We start from the raw sequence: 21149 nt of genomic DNA on the forward strand, positions 1-21149 counted from the left end.
AAGATGCCGTGGAAGAACAGTCTGTCACGGGGTGCAGTGATGGGGCCAAAAGTGTGAGGATTTTACAAGATAATGAATTAATGGCTGGACTACAAAATGGAAAATTAGAGCTGATAAGGCCAGTGGACCATCCTTCTGAACTGTTTGTTGAACCGTAAAATAACCGATTCTTTTTAGGAAAGGGAATATGGTTACTAGACATCTGAAAGGATGTAATTAACTCACGACTGTCACCATTTTAAGGACCCACTTTCTGTCCAACCTCAGCACTGTATATGCTTGCCCTCAGAATTCTTTTCCCTTTGAAAAATTCTGAGTTAAGTTAGTATTAGGAAATAGATTCTCTAATTATTCAGAAGGATGGATCACAGATTGGGAATGTTCACCTGTGTCTCTCTTGATTGGACCCACTGTAGCATTAATAAAGCCATATCACATTTTAAAGCTTAGCAAGAAACGTGGTAATAGTACTTCCTCCTACAGTGCCTCAGCTTTAGCCACTGTTCAACTTGGGCTGGGAACTGCATCCGTGTTCAGCCACAGCAGCGAATTAACAGCTACCATTTCCCAAGAGCTGGTGATGGGCCAGGCACTAGATGAGCCCGGGGCAGATGTTATTCCTTTAATCATCACAAAAATCTTGGAGGTGGGGACAATCACTGCCTCACTCTACAAATGAGGAAACTGAGGCTTAGAGAAGTGTAGTAACTTGTCTGAGGAGATGCTGCTAGCAGGAGGAGGGCAGCAAGCTTCTTCCAGAGCATGTGAGAGAGAGGATGGAGCAGGATGGAGCAGCTGGAAAGGGCACACAGGACCAGTGCCGCAAAGACACACGCTCACTCATCTGCCACAGGCAAATCGCTTCATCTTGATACAGGATGGGGCTCACATCTCTTACCCAACTACTTCATAGGCTTTTTGTGAGGTCCATATGCGATCACATGTGTGAAAAGCCTTGAAAACAGTAAAGCATTTGACAAATACCATGTGTTATTAGTAAAAAGTCAGAAAACTAAATCACAGTCCTTAGGAGCACAACACTTCAACCATCAAGGCTTCAACGGAAAGACCACACTGCCCCCCAACCCCCAGTCCTTTAAATAAAGGGCGTGGGATTTTCTTAAGCAAATCTTTTAAAGATAAAGGGCTCAGGTATGCATGCTGGTACTTGAACTGGTTTTTGCAGGGAGCTTCAGTGTCTTAAATTTAATGCAGACACCCTGCCTGAGAGATTTATCTTGACTAGAGAAAGTAACCATTTCGCTGTTACTATTCTGTTCCAAAGAAATGACTACTGTAGTTTTACACCCTTAATCTATGCAACACAAGAATGAAAGAAAAAAAACACAAGCAATACTTTCTCATGAGAGGGCCACATTATATACAGCAATTCAATTTTTATTATTAACATCATGATTGATAGCTAAGTCCACAGCTCAGTTCCCAGGCAACATAAAAGTGGATGTTTTATATATAGAACACCTGTATTTTTTTTTTTTTTACATCTTTATTGGAGTAGAATTGCTTTACAATGGTGTGTTAGTTTCTGCTTTATAACCTGTATTTTTTGGAGCCACTAGGATCTACCAGTCTATTAAATGGCAACCACACAATTAAAACCTGCACAATTCAAATAATGTAATCTCCGAGCAATGAGAAACAATGACTTGTCAAATCACCATGGGAGATCAACTAAGTAATCCCACCTTTCAAGTAATGTCAAGTGGAAATCCCATTAACTCCTTTCATCTAAGAAATCACTAAAACAAACAAACCAGTCCCCCCAAATCTACCTGCACTGGGTGAGAGTCAGGATTCGGCACACGAGACTAGGGGATGGACTCCCCAGGTGCTGACGGGGCGCCATCATCCCAACATGTGCTGGAGCACCGAGGGGTCCACGTCCACGGCCTGGAGACCCCTGTGCAGGCTCTGGAAGGTGGCCTGCTTCCCGAAGCGCTGCCTCCAGCGAACCAAGGCCTCCACCATCTGGGACTGAACATTGTGGGGATGGTTGGCCTTACAGCGGTAGATGTCAATCTGGGACAGCCCCAGAGACAGCACCACGGGCTCCCACTCGGGGCCCAGCCTCTGGGCCAGCTGGTTGATCTGCTGGTCGGAAGGGGAGCTGTGGAGGATGTGTGGGGGGATTCCAGCCAACCGGTCATCTGGGGAGGAGAAAGACACGAGGGTGAAGAGAGCGAGCAAACACATCAGACAGGGGCAGAAATTAAAAACGTGGCAGAATGACACACACTTCCAAATGGCAGGGGCCAACTTCTCCTAGTCTTCATGGTGGCTACTCAGTACAGAGCCATACATAGGGGCTTAAGAAGTACCACCCAGCATCTTTGGAAATGTTTACAACAGAAAATTTGAAAACAAGAAAATAAAAATAACTTGAAATTCCATCAGAGAAACCCATTCATAATAATTTGATTTATTTCCTTTTTTTAATATCTTTATTGGAATATAATTGATTTACAATGGTGTGTTATTTTCTGCTGTATAACAAAGTGAATCAGCTATATGTATACATATATCCCCATATCTCCTCCCTCTTGTGTCTCCCTCCCACCCTCCCTATCTCACCCCTCTAGGTGGTCACACAGCACCGAGCTGATCTCCCTGTGCTATGCGGCTGCTTCCCACTAGCTATCTATTTTACATTTGGTAGTGTATATATGTCCATACCACTCTCTCACTTCGTCCCAGCTTCCCCTTCCCGCCCTGTGTCCTCAAGTCTGTTCTCTACATCTGCGTCTGTATTCCTGTCCTGCCACTAGGTTCATCAGTATCATTTTTTTAGATTCCATACATGTGTGTTAGCATACAGTATTTGTTTTTCTCTTTCTGTCTTACTTTACTATGTATAACAGACTCTAGGTCCATACACCTCACTACAAATAAATCAGTTTTGTTTCTTTTCATGGCTGAATAGTATTCCATTGTATATATGTGCCACATCTTCTTTAAACAGTCATCTGTCAATGGACACTTAGGTTGCTTCCATGTCCTGGCTATTGTAAATAGAGCTGCAATGAACATTGTGGTACATGACTCTTTTTGAATTATGGGTTTCACAGGGTATATGCCCAGTAGTGGGATTGCTGGGTCATATGGTAGTTCTATTTTTAGTCTTTTAAGGAACCTCCATACTGTTCTCCATAGTGGCTGAACCAATTCACATTCCCAAGCAGTGCAAGAGTGTTCCCTTTTCTCCACACCCTCTCCAGCATTTATTATTTGTAGATTTTTTGATGATGACCATTCTGACTGGTGTGAGGTGATATCTCATTGTAGTTTTGATTAGCATTTCTCTAATGATTAGTGACGTTGAGCATCCTTTCATATGTTTGTTGGCCATCTGTATATCTTCTTTGGAGAAATGTCTGTCAAGGTCTTCTGCCCATTTTTGGTTTGGGTTGTTTGTTTTTTTGATATTGAGCTGCATGAGGTGCTTGTATATTTTGGAGATTAATCCTTTGTCAGTTGCTTTGTTTGCACATATTTTCTGCCATTCTGAGGGTTGTCTTTTCGTCTTGTTTATGGTTTCCTTTGCTTTGCAAAAGCTTTGAAGTTTCATTAGGTCCCATTTGTTTATTTTTGATTTTATTTCCATTTCTCTAGGACGTGGGTCAAAAAGGATCTTGCTACGATTTATGTCATAGAGTATTCTGCCTATGTTTTCCTCTAAGAGTTTTATAGTGTCTGGCCTTAATTTAGGTCTTTGATCCATTTTCAGTTTATTTTTGTGTATGGTGTTAGGGAGTGTTCTAATTTCATTCTTATACAGGTAGCTTTCCAGTTTTCCCATCTCCACTATTCAAGAGGCTGTCTTTTCTCCATTGTATATTCTTGCCTCCTTTGTCAAAAATAAGGTGACCATATGTGCATGGGTTTATCTCTGGGCTTTCTATCCTGTTCCATTGATCTGTATTTCTGTTTCTGTGCCAGTACCATACTGTCTTGATTACTGTAGCTTTGTAATATAGTCTGAAGTCAGAGCACCTGATTCCTCCAGCTCCGTTTTTCTTTCTCAAGATTGCTTTGGCTGTTTGGGGTCTTTTGCGTTTCCATACAAATTGCAAAATTTTTTGTTCTAGTTCTGTGAAAAACACCATTGGTAATTTGATAGGGATTGCATTGAATCTGTAGATTGTTTTGTGTAGTATAGTCATTTTCACAATATTGGTTCTTCCAATCCAAGAACAGGGTATAACTCTCCATCTGTTTGCAGCCATAAAAGGGGTAATTGACAGTAACACAGTAATAGTAGGCAACTTTAACACCCCACTTACACCAATGGACAGACCATCCAAACAAAATAAATAAGGAAACACAAGCTTTAAATGACACATTAGACCAGATGGACTTAATTGATGTTTATAGGACATTCCATCCAAAAACAGCAGAATACACTCTCTTCTCAAGTGCACACAGAACATTCTCCAGGGTAGATCACATCTTGGGTCACTGATCTATTTCTTTTCAGTCTTTTATACATAAAACATACATTTAGGATTACATTGCAGGTACTGCTTTGTAACATGCTTTTTTCACCTCCATCTCTTTTACTAGAGAGGTCAAGCCGAGGCTTCTGGGAGAATCTAAGGATGCCTGCAGGGTCCACCTCCCTCTGGCACTGGACTGTGGGTGGAGGAGTGACACTCTCTCCTGCAGGAATGGCTAGTGCTACAGGGTAAGGGACTGAACAGAACATCCACTCTTTCCTAACAAACTTGAACACCACCAAAAAAAGTGACAGCTTCTAACAGAAGCAGGTGCTAAGAGGCCCCCTGAGAAAAAGAAAACCTAGAGGCCATGAGGGAGCAGGAAGAGAGGTGAGCAGAGTTCACTGTCCCAGCACAAGTCACAGGAGGAGAGTAATCATCCTGGCTGAGCCCAGAGAAGGAGAGGAAGTACGTGCTGTGTAGGGGCAATGAGAGAACCTGACCTTGCACTTCCTAAACTGGAGCCCTATCTCCCCGAGGCCAGTCTGCTGAGGAAGTCTGACACTGAGCGAGTGACTACAGATGTGCTGAGAAGTGCCACTGGTTACACAGAAGGCCTTCCAGAGGAAGGAGGTTAAAGCTAAGTCCCGAGCATGAGTAAGAAGGAACCCAGTGAAAGGAAAGGAAAGGAGGTGTGCCCTGTGCAGTGAGAACTGTGCATGAAAAGACCCCGAGGTAGGGGGACATGGCAGGTTCAAGGAAGAGACAGTCACTGTAGCAAAGAGCAGAGGTTGAGATGGACTCCAAACACCCAAAATGATGATGCCGGTGATGGGTTAGGCCAGGACTGGAACCTCAGACTTCAGTACAATAGCACATTATACTACACTTTCTCTCACCAGCATCACAGAATTCAGGTCAATCGTACTTCACACTCTCCAGCTCACTGTTTTGATTTATGAATTCAATGAGAAGGCATAAAGCATCCTGTTAGAATAGCTGATGTTTTCCACAGCATGTGCCTTTGGTCTCTAGGCAGTTGCCAATACCTTCGGCGTGAGTTGCAAAAATATTGTCAAGGACTCTCTCTGGTGTCTGTCAAGACTGCTTTTTTTTAATGACTAAGAAGCAAATTAGAATAATGATACTACTGACCAAACTATTTTATATTAACACTGACATTTTTACAGCTTTTATAAAAATATGGGCTCACCTTAAAAAATTCAAACAACACAAAAAAGTACAAAGAAGAAAACAAATTATCCACTATCCTACCATCTTACTGACAGTTTGTGAACATCATTTGGGACATCTCTTTAAGTGTGTATACTGTGAGAAGGAGAATATAACAAGTTTTTTTTCTAATAAGAGTAACTTAATTTTGCTTGAATATAACAGAAGAAAAAGCAGCCAAAGTGAAACTAAATGGCTTTCTGACCTGCAATTAAATGCTTAAAAAAACAAAACAAAAAAAACCAAATACACACAAACAAAATATTTAATGCTGAGAAAAAAATTAATGAAAAATTAAGAGGTAAACTACATGTTTTCACACTGATGCTTTATAATGAACACTTTATATTTCCTCTCTTTTTCCTCATACATCTAGATTTTTTTGCTTATATCATTTTTCTTCTGTTGGATGCATAACATTTACATGCTTCTGTAACAATAATCTTCTCCCAGCTGTTTAGTCTTAAAACTATATTATAATGGTTTGAATGTTCACCAGTGTTTTTTGTTGTTGTTACTGTTTTTTAACCATGGCTTTTGAGTCTGCTATTTTGATTTGAGTCATTTGGGTGAATCTCTTCATCGGGTGGTTTTCTTCAAGAAAGGTTCATGGTTACTATACTTCTTGAGTTCTTTCAGATCAAGACTGTCTGCCTACTGCCTTCACTGCTGAACAATAACAATGTTTGTAAAAATAATGTCATATTATTATATTCTGAATTATGAATATAATTTTATATTATTTAAATATTTTTATTCCTCTTACATGTGTAGAAGAACTTGCTCATATTTTATGGCAGAGAATGCTGGTATGGAGAATTCTGATACTGGCTTGAACATCCCCCTTTTTGTATTATTTGCTTTTTCTCTCTGGAGTTTACAGTCCTGAAGCTTTAGACCAGGGTTTATCTTGGTCACTCTTCATCAGCCTTTCTATGTATGTGGCATGGCCTTCTCACCAAAGATTTAGTTCTCCCTCCCTTTCAGAAAAATCTCCCTGCGTTATATCTTTGCATTCTTTATTTCTATTCCTTATACTGGAGGGCTTTGCCTATCCTCCATGGCTATCATTTTCTCTCTTACTGTTTTAACTCCTTTCCTGTGATTATCTCATGCCTTTCCCCCATGCCATTCATTTGACTGACAGTTATGGCTATTCTGTATTTTTTTCCTCCTGGTTCAAATCTTACATCATATTTTTGTTCTTAATTTTTCTTGGCTCTTCAATCTATCTTTTAAAAATCCCTTTCTACTGCCACCCATTAGGATGGCTACTCAAAAAACAAAACAAAACAAAATAAGTATTGGTAAGAATGTGGAGAAATTGCAATCCTTATGCACTGTTGGTGGGAATGTAAAATGGTGCAGCTGCTATGGAGAACAGTATGGCTGTTCTTCAAATAATTAAAAATTGAATTATGATCCAGCAATTCTACTTCTGGATTATATTACCCAAAAGAACTGAAAGCAGTTACTTGAAGAGATATTTGTACATCCATGTTCATAGCAGCATTGCTCACAACAGCCAAAAGTAGAAGCAACTCAAGGGTCTATCGAGGTATGAATGGATAAACAAAATGTGGTATGTTATACATTAGAATATTATTCAACCTAAACAAGGAAAAAAATTCTGACTCATGCTACATAATGGATGATTCTTAAGGACATTATCCTCAGTGAAATAAACCAGTCACGAAAGGGACAAATACTCCATGATTCCATTCATATGAGGTACTTAGAATAGTCAAATTCAGTGGGACGGAAAGATTGATGGTTGCCAGGGGCTTGGGGAGGTGTAATGAGGAGTTGCTGTTTAATAGGGACAGAGTTTCAGTTTTACAAGATTAAAAGAGTTCTGGAGGTTAGTTGCACAACAACATGAATGTACACTTGAAAATGGAAAAAGCAAGTTTTATGTTATATTTTATAATTAAAAATAAAAAAGAATCTTGTTGTTTAATCATAACATTGAGTTTTTATTTCTACTGGATTGATACTGAGCTGTTCTACAGCATGAAATAGTTGAGAGGTTGAGTTTCTTTGGACTCTGGGTTTTCTCCCAGACCAGATTGGTTGCATGTTTATTTTCTGCAAGCCGTGTTCCTATATTTCATTCCTCTGCTGTAGCATTTTCGCAGAGTTTTCATGGCATTTAGTTTCATTTTGCTGATATTTAACGTGAGTATCTCTGTCCAGAACTTCTGTTTGGTCTTGTACAGTAAGCTGATGCATCCTTGACACTCTGCTCACTCCACAGGGGACCTGTTGCCTTTCTCCCTCTGAGCTACACTCTGAGGTTAGCTTGGCTTTCTATGCAGTGCTCTGGCGTGAAAGAGAAGTAGGACTCACAAGGCCAGCCCTTGCCGGGGGTCCTATGCACTGCCCTCTCTTTTGGAAGCCAGTTAAATGTCTTACAACAGAGCCCACTCTGCCAGGGTGCACTCACTCCTGTGATCTCTTTCCCGTAACTGGGGAGATGGCTTGCTCTGAGTTGCCTTCCTGCCTCTGCTGAGGCTGTTGCCTGACATTCACCGAGGCCACCCACTCACCTTCTCAGGCAGCTTCTTCCCATACTGATCTGTGTTAGTGGGAATCCTCAGGATGCTGTCCCCTCACCTTCCTTTCCCGGCATTGCTCCTGAGGGGTCAGGATGGACGGTTTCCTTCATTACCTGCCACTGGTCAAAGTGCACAGCACAAAGCTGTGATTGGTTTTCTTGTCTGTTGGGTTGCTGCTGGCGAATGTTTTTGTTGTGAACTGCTTTTTGGGTCAGTTCATTGGGTGTTGGGGCGGGAGCATCTGTGATTCTGCTACACTCTGTCATCATTCTGACTCCTGGCCAACTATTAATGCAACATATGCTTTGAGCCAATGATGTGGAAGTGAGGACAGTATTTGCTCTCCTTCCTCTACACTCTCAGGGTCACATATCCCTTGTGAATACTGCCATATAACTGGGAGGTGGCCAGCAATCTACGGACACAGGCTTGAGCAAAGATAATTGGCACATAAGCACGACCCAGCCAAGAACAAATCAAGCCCTTCCAAGGAGCTCTTACACACACAGAGAGACAATAATAGCTGTTTGTGTCGTCTGACCTCTATCTGGAAAAGTATCCTCATGAGCCTTCCAGCTCATGAATTCTGCTGAACATGAGGTTAATTAAAAATGAGAGTCCTAAGGCAGTAGTGTCAACTCCCAAGGACATACTACATCAAATCAGGTCGAGCTATAAATCAATCCACTGTGACCGCCTGGCCACTGTTCCTCAAAGCTTGATGTGCACACCACTGGTGGTGGGCAAAGTGATGCCAGGGGTACAGAGGGGAACATTCTGTATTAGAGTAGTCATGGATCTATTTTAACACGATTAGAAAAGTATAAATAGCATTTCAAACCCATGACTGCAAGGATTAAGATAAGTAAATAAAAAAGCAGATATAGAATGACCAAAAAGTAAACAAAAGAGAAAAGTCAGTTTTAAAATAAAAAGTAAACTTAAATAAAAGCATTCAATTAGTGGTACAGGTGTTAAAAGATAAGGCAAGAATTGTACAAGTAGAACAGAAATGACTGAAGCTTGGGAAGTCGAGTGTTTCTCAACAAGTGCGCCATTGGCATCTCAGGCAGGACAATCCATGTGCAGTGCTGTCCCCACTGCACAGCAAGGTCTGGAGCATCCCTGGCCTGCACCTACTAAGTGCTAGTAACATCCCCTACCCCAGCCTTAGCACACATATCCACATACCCTGGGGCAAGGCAGTACTACCCCTGGTTAAGAACCACCAGATACTGGGACAGAAGAATGGCTATTTTATAAAAAACCCTAAGCAGGGAGTTACTCCTTTTATACTGACAAAATGCTCTCCCTTATACAGATCCTATCTCTTTCATGCAATCCTTTAATTCCATTCTCAGTGAAGTTAAAGCGCGCCTGTTTCAAAAGAAACAACATTTTCTGATAAACCCATCCACCATGATGAAGCCAAACATCCATTTGAAGGGATCAACACCCCCCAGTCCCCACCCCCCATCTCCCCACTTAGTCACCCACCCCTCTACCCTCCGTCTCTGTGGTCATGACATGGATGAAAACAGCATAGTGACCCCTCCTCTCTAACCAACTCTTCCTCCCACACTCATACTTATCAGTAGCTGCTCTGGGCTCAAATCTAAAAGACTCACACATAACTTTTCTGTTCCTTATATGACATTGCTGTCTCCCAAGCTCCTTATGTGCTGAGACCATGTCTTCTACTTCTGTGCCCTTCCTTTCCAACCTTTAGCCCCTTGCTGAGTGCAATATGGAACTTAACGTATACTTTTTCAGTAATTGATATATATATATATATATATTGTGTGTGTGTGTGGTACGCGGGCCTCTCACTGTTGTGGACTCTCCCGTTGCGGAGCACAGGCTCCGGACGCGCAGGCTCAGCGGCCATGGCTCACGGGCCTAGCCGCTCCGTGGCATGTGGGATCTTCCCAGACTGGGGCATGAACCCGTGTCCCCTGCATCGGCAGACAGACTCTCAACCACTGTGCCACCAGGGAAGTCCTGTAATTGATATTCTTAAATCAAAAAGTTCCTCCAAGTCAAGCTTCCAGCTCACCATCTCTACTAGCTATGTGTTTCTGACTTTGTCTACTTGTTCCAGAAAAAATGTCAACTCTTCCAACAAACCTCTGTGCAGACAGCACTCCCTGGTCCACCTGGCTGGGTGTGGGTTCTCTGAGTGAAGGAAAGTTCACAGGCCCAGTGTCCTGTCTGGTTGACCTCTGCTTTGTACCCTGCATCCTATGATATGTGGCCACCTTAATGGTGACCCGAGAAGAGGACCTATACAAAGTTCAAAAGTACAGTTCAAAGACTGAAGGCCATGGAGTAAAGGAGCGGCACGGCAGACATGTAAACAGCGGCTAGGAAAGTCAGATAAAGCCATGGTCAGATGTCTAGAATAACAGCAAGCATTTTAACTGTAGAACTCCGTTTTAAACTTCAGCTATTTTGAAATATAACTGGAGACTTGGTAAGCACATATGAGTGCTTTATAAAGAGACTCAGTTGGACATGGGGTAGCACTTTGCAAAACCATACACATTCCTTTGGAGAGCTGGTGATATATACCACTCTCCCTAACTCACTGACGATAGTGCCATATGCTTCAGGATTTGTTGGACCAGAAAAAAAAGTTGAGCTAAGAGACTGTCCCCTTCTGGTGCAGCTACTTTTCAGGAGAAAAGGCTAACCTCTTCCCCGAGGACATGTAAGGCCTCTGCTCTGGTCAAGTCTACTAATGTTCCATGGACCAAAGCAAGACATGTGGCCAAGCCCAAGACCAACAGGACAGGTAATTAAATCTTCTCACAGGGTGGGAGGAGTGAAAATGTGCTGAGCAATAATCTGTAAACACTCACAAGTGAACTAATAAATTTTTAAAATGTAGATGAAGTGATATATTACTGGGAATATATAAAATGCCAAAGTTGGTGCAGGACAAAATAGAAAACTTCAATAAACCAATGTATTAAATATACCGAAGCAGTAATCAAAGCCCTCCCCTGCTAAAGAGCCCTGGGCCCCAATTGTCTTATAGGTTAGTTCTATCAAATATTCATAGAACATTTCATTTCCTAACTTATGTAAGCTGTTCCAGAAAATAGAAAAGGAACAAAAACTAGCCCATTTTATTAAGCTCCTGTACTTTATATTCCAAACAACAAGGAGAATACAGAAAAGAAAAATCACAGGCTCATTTCAGTTATAATTTTAGATGTAAAAATCCTAAATGTTAACTATTTGAGTTTTAAAAAATGTATTTAAAATAATACATTGTGGGGCTTCCTTGGTGGCGCAGTGGTTGAGAGTCCGCCTGCCGATGCAGGGGACACGGGGTTGTGCCCCAGTCCGGGAAGATCCCACATGCCGCGGAGCGGCTGGGTCCATGAGCCATGGCCACTGAGCCTGCGCGTCGGGAGCCTGTGCTCTGCAACGGGAGAGGCCACAACAGTGAGAGGCCCGCGTACAGCAAAAAAATTAAAATTAAAATAAAAATAAAATAAAATAATACATTGTGAACAAGTAGAATTTATCGCACGATTACAATAATTTCAACATCATAAAAATTATCAATTAATTCAACGTACCAGTAGCCTAAAGAGAAAAGGCACTATATTAATACATGAAAAAAAAAAGGATTTGATGAAATTTGATACCTATTTACCATTAAAATTTTCTTCTTTAAAAACTAGGAATATAGGCAACTTTTAAAACTTGATAAAATTATAAAAGCCTTCAATAAGCATTTGACTTAATGAAGAACTTTAAAATGTATCCTCTTTAAGAATGGGAACAAGACAAGTTATAGCACCATTACTATTGAATACAGTAGTGGAAGTCCTGACCAATGCTGTAAAAAAAGAAGAAGAAATTTTGTATTAACATTTGAAGGGAAGCATTTTCAGAGTATGATTTAATATGTAGAAAAAGGCCAGGATCAATAAACAATCCATTAGAACAAATAAGAGAGTTGAACAAAATTGCCAGATACAAGATCAACTCAAAACAAAAATCAACAAAACAGCATTTCTACATTCTGGCAATAATCAAATACAAGATAAAATAAAATAAAATAAGCAATGAAAACTATAAATGATCTAGAAATTAAATTAACAAAGATCACATAAGACCTCCATGCGGAAAATTTTAAGCCTTCATTAAAAAACATAAAGCGAAAAAAAAAAGTCAAAAAGCAAGATCTGAATAAATGATCATTCATGTGTTGGCTGGGACGATATTATTATTACATAAAGATGATAATTCTTGTAATGACAATTAAAATTTCATAATGGGGTAGGGAGAGGCTTTCTCCAAGTTGGGGAAAGCTAGCTAATTATAAATATTTAAAAAGAAACTGGACTTTTACATCACACCATAAATAGTGACAGATTCCATGTGGATAAAGGCCCAAACATAAAAGGCAAAACTATAAACTTAATGGAAGATAACACTGGATTATCTTTATGACCTGTGGTGGGAAGGGGCCTTTTTTTTTGAGTTTAAGAAAAAAGTTTACTTAATTCTTTAAAATTGAAGTATAGTTGATTTACAATGTCATGTTAGTTTCAGGTATACAGCACAGTGATTCAGTTTTATATATGTGTGTAACATATATACTTTTTCAGATTCTTTTCCCTTATAGGTTATTACAAAATATTGAGTACAGTTCTCTGTGCTATACAGTAGGTCCTTGTTCGTTATCTATTTTATATATACTAGTGTGTATGTGTTAATCCCAACTTCCTAATTTATTCCTCCCCCACCCCAGAAGTGACTTTTTAAATGAATCCCCTAAAGATGAATTTTTTACATCAAAGGAGACTATGATTCAAGTTGACAGAGAATGGGAAAAGATATTTGTTAATGTCTAAAACCAAGGAGGGAAAAATTTCTGGATTTACAAGGTACTCCTGAAACCAACAGGAAAAAAGATAAGAATCTCCAAAGGAAAAAGGACAAAGGAATGACCAGGCAATTCAAATTAGAGGAAATGCAAAAGCAAGCATATAAAGAGATGCTCAAATGCAGAAATTTAAGAAACAACAATTGAAACAACAATGATAAATTACTTTAGGTGCATAGAAATCTAGACAATACCAAGTTTTGGCTGGGATGTGGCCATATAGGAAACTTTATTCACTGCTGGTGGGAATGAAGACTGAGCAGCCATTCTATAAGCAAGTAGGCAGCGTGAATAAAACTGAATACAGTATACAATCTTGTTCCTAGGTGCATGTACCCAAGAAAAATTCTGAAAAAGATCGATAAGGGACATGCAGAAGGCTGTTTGTACAAAGCTAAATCACTTGTGTTAGCAAACATATATACCTTATAACCCAGCAATCCTGTTTTCGGGTTTATATATCCCAGAAGAATTCTCATTCAGATCAGACCCCATGAGGGGTCATGTATGAGGTTGTTTATACCAAGTAACACTGGGAAGAAAAGAGCTGGAAGCAATATAAGAGCTCAATACTAGGGGAGCAGATAAATAAATATGAAGGAGCATATAGGGAATAGAAAGAATGGACTAAGGTGAAAATGTTAAAAGAAGAATGATATCTATAACAATGCGAATTTTAAAATATATGTCTAAAACAACACCATTTACAAAAACACACATAAATAAGAATATGTATCGGACAGAATAATTAGTTATGGAAGGGGAGGAAATAGGGGGAGGCCGCCAGGCTGAGAAAACTAACATGACAGGCCACCTCCCAGAGCCCACATGTTAACCTGCATCCCTGAGTGCAATGGTTTTGCAGAGAAATCCCTTTGGCCCAAGGTCTGACTGGCTGCCTGGAAATGAAAGAAAAGCACCTTGAAAAGAAAACTAATTAGAACCCCTTGTTCTGGTATATAATCACAGAGAACAATCTGGTCCTCACAGAGAGGTGGAGAAATAAACTGGTCTTTCTAAAACCGATTTTCAGCTAGATGAAGGCCCTGTTGCAAAATGCAAGTAAATCATACTTACTGTCATAGAAAACTTGATTTGCCATCAAGTCCATGGAAGGTCAACAACAAAACTATTAGCAATAATTGAGTTCTCACTGAGTTAAAAGGAGGGAGGCAGGGCGGACAGAGCTCTGGGCTAAGAATTGGCAGGCCTGGCTACTATCTAAATTTGAATCTGCCGCCAAACTACTATCTAAATTTGAATCTGCCGCCAGCTTGCCATAAAACTGGTGATAAGTCATTTAGCTTCTCTTGGATTGTTTTCTCATTTGGAAAAGGTAAAACCAGATGACTTTCAAGGCCTAATTTAGATATGACATCTATCGTTATACTATCCTTTAAAAAAGCAATTTTATTTTCTGCATATCCATGTTTTGTTTTGTTTTTTTTTGTGGTATGCAGGGCTCTCACTGTTGTGGCCTCTCCCGTCGCGGAGCACAGGCTCCGGACACGCAGGCTCAGCGGCCATGGCTCACGGGCCCAGCCGCTCCGCGGCATGTGGGATCTTCCCAGACCGGGGCACGAACCCATGTCCCCTGCATCGGCAGGCGGACTCTCAACCACTGCGCCACCAGGGAAGCCCTCTCATGCTTTTTGACTTCTCACTAATCAATAATTATTCACGTATTGTTGCATCACTTTTCCCTACATGTCTTCTAAGAGAGAACAAAGACCTTTGGGGTTTTAGTGATGCTTTTTTGCTTGTTTCTTGCTTCCTAAATATCACTCATGGAAACTTATCCTTCCATTGCAAAAAAGTTAATTGAACATTGGTAGAGTAAATTTTTTCAAAACAGGATTTAAAACTTTAAAAGTTCATGTTACAACTTGCCGAGCCACTCATTTTTCTCACACGCTTGTACAGACCTGACCCAACTCCATCAATTTACCATTCATCCTGAACACACCAGTCTGCCTGGAACCTTAGGGCCTTGTGCTAGCTGGTCCTTCTCCCTGGAACATTCTTCCTCTGACTTCCTCCATCAAGTGTGACTTCTCAATGAAACCCAGCCTGACTGCCCTATTCTCAGTGACAACTCCCATTCAACTCTGTGATCCCCCTTATCCACGTATCACCTTCAAACATATCTATATTTTATAGATGCATTGTATTTGTTGTTGCTGACTGGCCCCACTCCACACACTCATCCCATCCCAGCTAGAATGTAAGCTCCTCACAGGCAGGGGAATTTTGTCAATTTTGTTCAGTGATGCTCAATGATGTATCCTGGGCACCAAGAATAGTACCTAGCACATAGTAGGTTCTCATTACATAAATGAATATTGTTGGATAAATGAACAAATTGAAAGGAATGATCCATTACAATTACAACATACTCATTTAGCTGGGCTCTCTATGGCTACAGTGTTACCGAGTGCTCCTACTTTTAGTTACTTAGCACTTAAAACCCAAAGAAATTAGACTGTATCATCTGGGAGTATACAGAAAATTTTAAAGGGGGGTGAGCGACTCTATAACAGTAAGAGGTTGTCAAGGTTCAGGGTAGGCAGGTTCCCACTCTCTGTACTGAACTGGGCCACAATGAACTCCTCCCTCTACATAGATGGTTAATTTTAAGAGAGTTAGAACCACTGACAGACCCCAAGATGGTTTCTGGGTAAATACTCTGATTCCAACCTCCCAGTACCTAAGGAAATAAACAAAAGGTACTAAAAATGCAGCCCAACTCCCCCCAAAAAGATGGCAGAACCACAGTCCAATACCCCCCTGAAGCTGTATCAATCATTCAATAAAACTCAACTCTAAAAGAGAGACTGATATACCCAAATCTGGAGAGGAACAATGAATTAAGTGGGCTTTCCTATCACTTCTCCTCTGACTTCAGTAGATTGGGGATGGTAACTGCCACAGGGAAGGATGCAGAGATCAGAAATAAGAACGGATTTGAGGATATACCAGTGAGTAAAGTTAAGATTCCTGTGCCTGCGAGCTTGCAGTCTAGGAGAAAAGGATTAAAGAGAATAAACATAATAAGTAAACTGCCTAGTGTTTTAGAGAGAAAAAGTAGAGAGCAGAATACGAGGGATCAAGAGTGCAAAGGGGAATCGGGAAGATGGCGGAAGAGTAAGACGCGGAGATCACCTTCCTCCCCACAGATACACCAGAGATACATCTACACGTGGAACAACTCCTACAGAACACCTACTGAATGCTGGCAGAAGACCTCAGACCTCCCAAAAGGCAAGAAAGTCCCCACGTACCTGGGTAGGGCAAAAGAAAAAAGAATAAACAGAGACAAAAGAATAGGAACAGGACCTGCACCAGTGGGAGGGAGCTGTGAAGCAGGAAAGGTTTGCACACACTAGGAAGCGCCTTCGCGGACGGAGACTGTGGGTGGCGGAGGGTGGAGCTTCGAAGCCATGCAGGAGAGCGCAGCAACAGGGGTGTGGAGGGCAAAGCAGAGAGATTCCCCGCACAGAGGATCGGTGCCGACCGGCACTCACCAGCCCGAGAGGCTTGTCTGCTCCCCCGCTGGGGCGGGCTGGACTGCGAGCTCAGTCTCGGGCTTCAGTCGGAGCGCAGGGAGATGACTGGGGTTGGCGGCGTGAACACAACCTGCAGGGGGTTAGTGCGCCACAGCTAGCCGGGAGGGAGTCCGGGGAAAAGTCTGGACCTGCCGAAGAGGTAAGAGACTTTTTCTTCCCTCTTTGTTTCCTGGTGCGCGAGGAGAGGGGATTAAGAGCGCTGCTTAAAGGAGCTCCAGAGACTGGCATGAGATGCTAAGGCTGCTGCTGCCGCCGCCAAGAAGCCTGTGTGCGAGCACAGGTCACTATCCACACCTCCAGGGAGGCTGTGCAGCCCGCCACTGCCAGGGTCCCGGGATCCAGGGACAACTTCCCCAGGAGAACACACGGCGCACCTCAGGCTGCTGCAACGTCCTGCTGGCCTCTGCCGCAGGCCCGCCCCGCACCCCATGCCCCTCCCTCCCCCTGGCCTGAGTGCACCAGAGCCCCCGAATCAGCGGCTCCTTTAACCCCGTCCTGTCTGAGCGAAGAACAGACGCCCTCCAGTGACCTACACACAGAGGCAGGGTCAAATCCATAGCTGAGCCCCGGGAGCTCTGCGAACAAAGAAGAGAAAGGGAAATCTCTCACAGCAGCCTCAGGAGCAGCGGATTAAATCTCCAGAATCAACTTGATGTACCCTGCATCTGTGGAATACATGAATAGACAACAAATCATCCCAAATTGAGGAGATGGACTTTGAGAGCAAGATTTATTATTTTTTTCCCCTTTTCCTCTTTTTGTAAGTCTTCCTTCCTTCCTCCCTTCCTCTCTTCCTCTCTTTCTCTCTTTCTTTCTCTTTCTTTCTTTCTGCTTTTTCTCCCTTTTATTCTGAGCCATGTGGATGAAAGGCTCTTGGTGCTGCAGCCAGAAGTCAGTGCTGTGCCTCTGAGGTGGGAGAGCCAACTTCAGGACACTGGTCCACAAGAGGCCTCCCAGCTCCACATAATATCAAACGGTGAAAATCTCCCAGAGATCTCCATCTCAACACCAACACCCAGCTTCACTCAACGACCAGCAAGCTACAGTGCTGGACATCCTATGCCAAACAACTAGCAAGACAGGAACACAACCCCACCCATTAGCAGAGAGGCTGCCTAAAATCATAATAAGTCCACAGACACCCCAAAACACACCACCAGACGTGGACCTGCCCACCAGAAAGACAAGATCCAGCCTCAGCCACCAGAACATGGGCACTAGTCCCCTCCACCAGGAAGCCTACACAAGCCACTGAACCAACCTTAGCCACTGGGGACAGACACCAAAAACAACGGGAACTATGAACCTGCAGCCTGCAAAAAGGAGACCCCAAACACAGTAAGATAAGCAAAATGAGAAGACAGAAAAACACACAGCCGATGAAGGAGCAAGATAAAAACCCACCAGACCTAAAAAATGAAGAGGAAATAGGCAGTCTACCTGAAAAAGAATTCAGAATAATGATAGTAAAGATGATCCAAAATCTAGGAAATAGACAAAATGCAAGAAACATTTAACAAGGACCTAGAAGAACTAAAGATGAAACAAGCAACGATGAACAACAAAATAAATGAAATAAAAAATACTCTAGAAGGGATCAATAGCAGAATAACTGAGGCAGAAGAACGGATAAGTGACCTGGAAGATAAAATAGTGGAAATAACTACTGCAGAGCAGAATAAAGAAAAAAGAATGAAAAGAACTGAGGACAGTCGCAGAGACCTCTGGGACAACATTAAACGCAACAACATTCGAATTATAGAGATTCCAGAAGAAGAAGAGATAAAGAAAGAGACTGAGAAAATATTTGAAGAGATTATAGTTGAAAACTTCCCTAATATGGGAAAGGAAATAGTTAATCAAGTCCAGGAAGAACAGAGAGTCCCATACAGGATAAATCCAAGGAGAAACACGCCAAGACACATATTAATCAAACTGTCAAAAATTAAATACAAAGAAAACATTAAAAGCAGCAAGGGAAAAACAACAAATAACACACAAGGGAATCCCCATAAGGTTAACATAAATTCTGCAAGCCAGAAGGGATTGGCAGGACATATTTAAAGTGATGAAGGAGAAAAACCTACAACCAAGATTACTCTACCCAGCAAGGATCTCATTCAGACTTGATGGAGAAATTAAAACCTTTACAGACAAGCAAAAGCTGAGAGAGTTCAGCACCACCAAACCAGCTTTACAACAAATACTAAAGGATCTTTTCCAGGCAAGAAACACAAGAGAAGGAAAAGACCTATAATAACAAATCCAAAACAGTTAAGAAAATGGGAATAGGAACATACATATTGAAAATTACCTTAGATGTAAATGGATTAAATGCTCCCACCAAAAGACACAGACTGGCTGAATGGATACAAAACCAAGACCCATATATATGCCGTCTACAAGAGACCCACTTCAGACCTAGAGACACATACAGACTGAAGGTGAGGGGATGGAAAAAGATATTCCATGCAAATGGAAATCAAAAGAAAGCTGGAGTAGCAATTCTCATATCAGACAAAATAGACTTTAAAATAAAGACTTTTAGAAGAGACAAAGAAGAGCACTACATAATGATCAAGGGATCGATCCAAGAAGAAGATACAACAATTGTAAATATTTATGCACCCAACATAGGAGCACCTCAATACATAAGGCAAATACTAACAGCCATAAAAGGGGACATCAATAGTAACACATTCATAGTAGGGGACTTTAACGCACCACTTTCACCAATGGACAGATCATACAAAATGAAAATAAATAAGGAAACACAAGCTTTAAATGATACATTAAACAAGATGGACTTAATTGATATTTATAGGACATTCCATCCAAAAACAACAATACACATTTTCCTCAAGTGCTCATGGAACATTCTCCAGGACAGATCATATCTTGGGTCACAAATCAAGCCTTGGTAAATTTAAGAAAATTGAAATTGTATCAAGTATCTTTTCCGACCACAATGCTATGAGACTAGATATCAATTACAGGAAAAGATCTGTAAAAAATACAAACACATGGAGGCTAAACAATACACTACTTAATAACGAAGTGATCACTGAGGAAATCAAAGAGGAAATAAAAAAATACCTAGAAACAAATGACAGTGGAGACACAACGACCCAAACCTATGGGATGCAGCAAAAGCAGTTCTCAGAGGGAAGTTTATAGCAACAAAATACTACCTTAAGAAACAGGAAACATCTCGAATAAACAACCTAAACTTGCACCTAAAGCAATTAGGCGAAGAAGAACAAAAAAACCCCAAAGTTAGCAGAAGGAAAGAAATCATAAAGATCAGATCAGAAATAAATGAAAAAGAAATGAAGGAAACGATAGCAAAGATCAATAAAACTAAAAGCTGATTCTTTGAGAAGATAAACAAAATTGATAAACCATTAGCCAGACTCATCAAGAAAAAAAGGGAGAAGACTCAAATCAATAGAATTAGAAATGAAGGAGAAGTAAGAACTGACACTGCAGAAATACAAAAGATCATGAGAGATTACTACAAGCAACTCTATGCCAATAAAATGGACAACCTGGAAGAAATGGACAAATTCTTAGAAAAGTACAACCTTCCGAGACTGAACCAGGAAGAAATAGAAAATATGAACAGACCAATCACAAGCACTGAAATTGAAACTGTGATTAAAAATCTTCCAACACACAGAAGCCCAGGACCAGATGGCTTCACAGGTGAATTCTATCAAACATTTAGAGAAGAGCTAACACCTATCCTTCTCAAACTCTTCCAAAATATAGCAGAGGGAGGAACACCCTCAAACTCATTCTACAAGGCCACCATCACCCTGATACCAAAACCAGACAAGGATGTCACAAAGAAAGAAAACTACAGGCCAATATCACTGATGAACATAGATGGAAAAATCCTCAACAAAATACTAGGAAACAGAATCCAACAGCACATTAAAAGGATCATACACCATGATCAAGTGGGGTTTATTCCAGGAATGCAAGGATTCTTCAATATACACAAATCTATCAATGTGATAAACCATATTAACAAACTGAAGGAGAAAAACCATACGATCATCTCAATAGATGCAGAAAAAGCTTTCGACAAAATTCAACACCCATTTATGATAAAAACCCTCCAGAAAGTAGGCATAGAGGGAACTTTCCTCAACATAATAAAGGCCATATATGACAAGCCCACAGCAAACATCATTCTCAATGGTGAAAAACTGAAAGCATTTCCACTAAGATCAGGAACAAGACAAGGTTGCCCACTCTCACCACTCTTATTCAACATAGTTTTGGAAGTTTTAGCCACAGCAATCAGAGAAGAAAAGGAAATAAAAGGAATCCAAATCGGAAAAGAAGAAGTAAAGCTGTCACTGTTTGTAGATGACATGATACTATACATAGAGAATCCTAAAGATGCTACCAGAAAACTACTAGT

General features: G+C 41.1%; 1 protein-coding gene across 1 annotated transcript in view; it reads right to left on the bottom strand.

The window, feature by feature from the left end:
- Nucleotides 1-1572: 1572 nt before the first annotated feature.
- CRADD (CASP2 and RIPK1 domain containing adaptor with death domain) overlaps nucleotides 1573-21149 on the bottom strand; it is a 191640-nt gene continuing 172063 nt past the window's right edge. Inside the window, exon 3 of the mRNA XM_065887533.1 lies at nucleotides 1573-2168. Coding sequence (XP_065743605.1) covers nucleotides 1867-2168 — 302 coding nt within the window. The 3' untranslated portion in view covers nucleotides 1573-1866. The remainder of the gene's footprint in view (nucleotides 2169-21149) is intronic.

Source organism: Phocoena phocoena, chromosome 11, assembly GCF_963924675.1.
Source record: "Phocoena phocoena chromosome 11, mPhoPho1.1, whole genome shotgun sequence".
In the NCBI taxonomy this organism is placed as follows: Eukaryota; Metazoa; Chordata; class Mammalia; order Artiodactyla; family Phocoenidae; genus Phocoena; species Phocoena phocoena.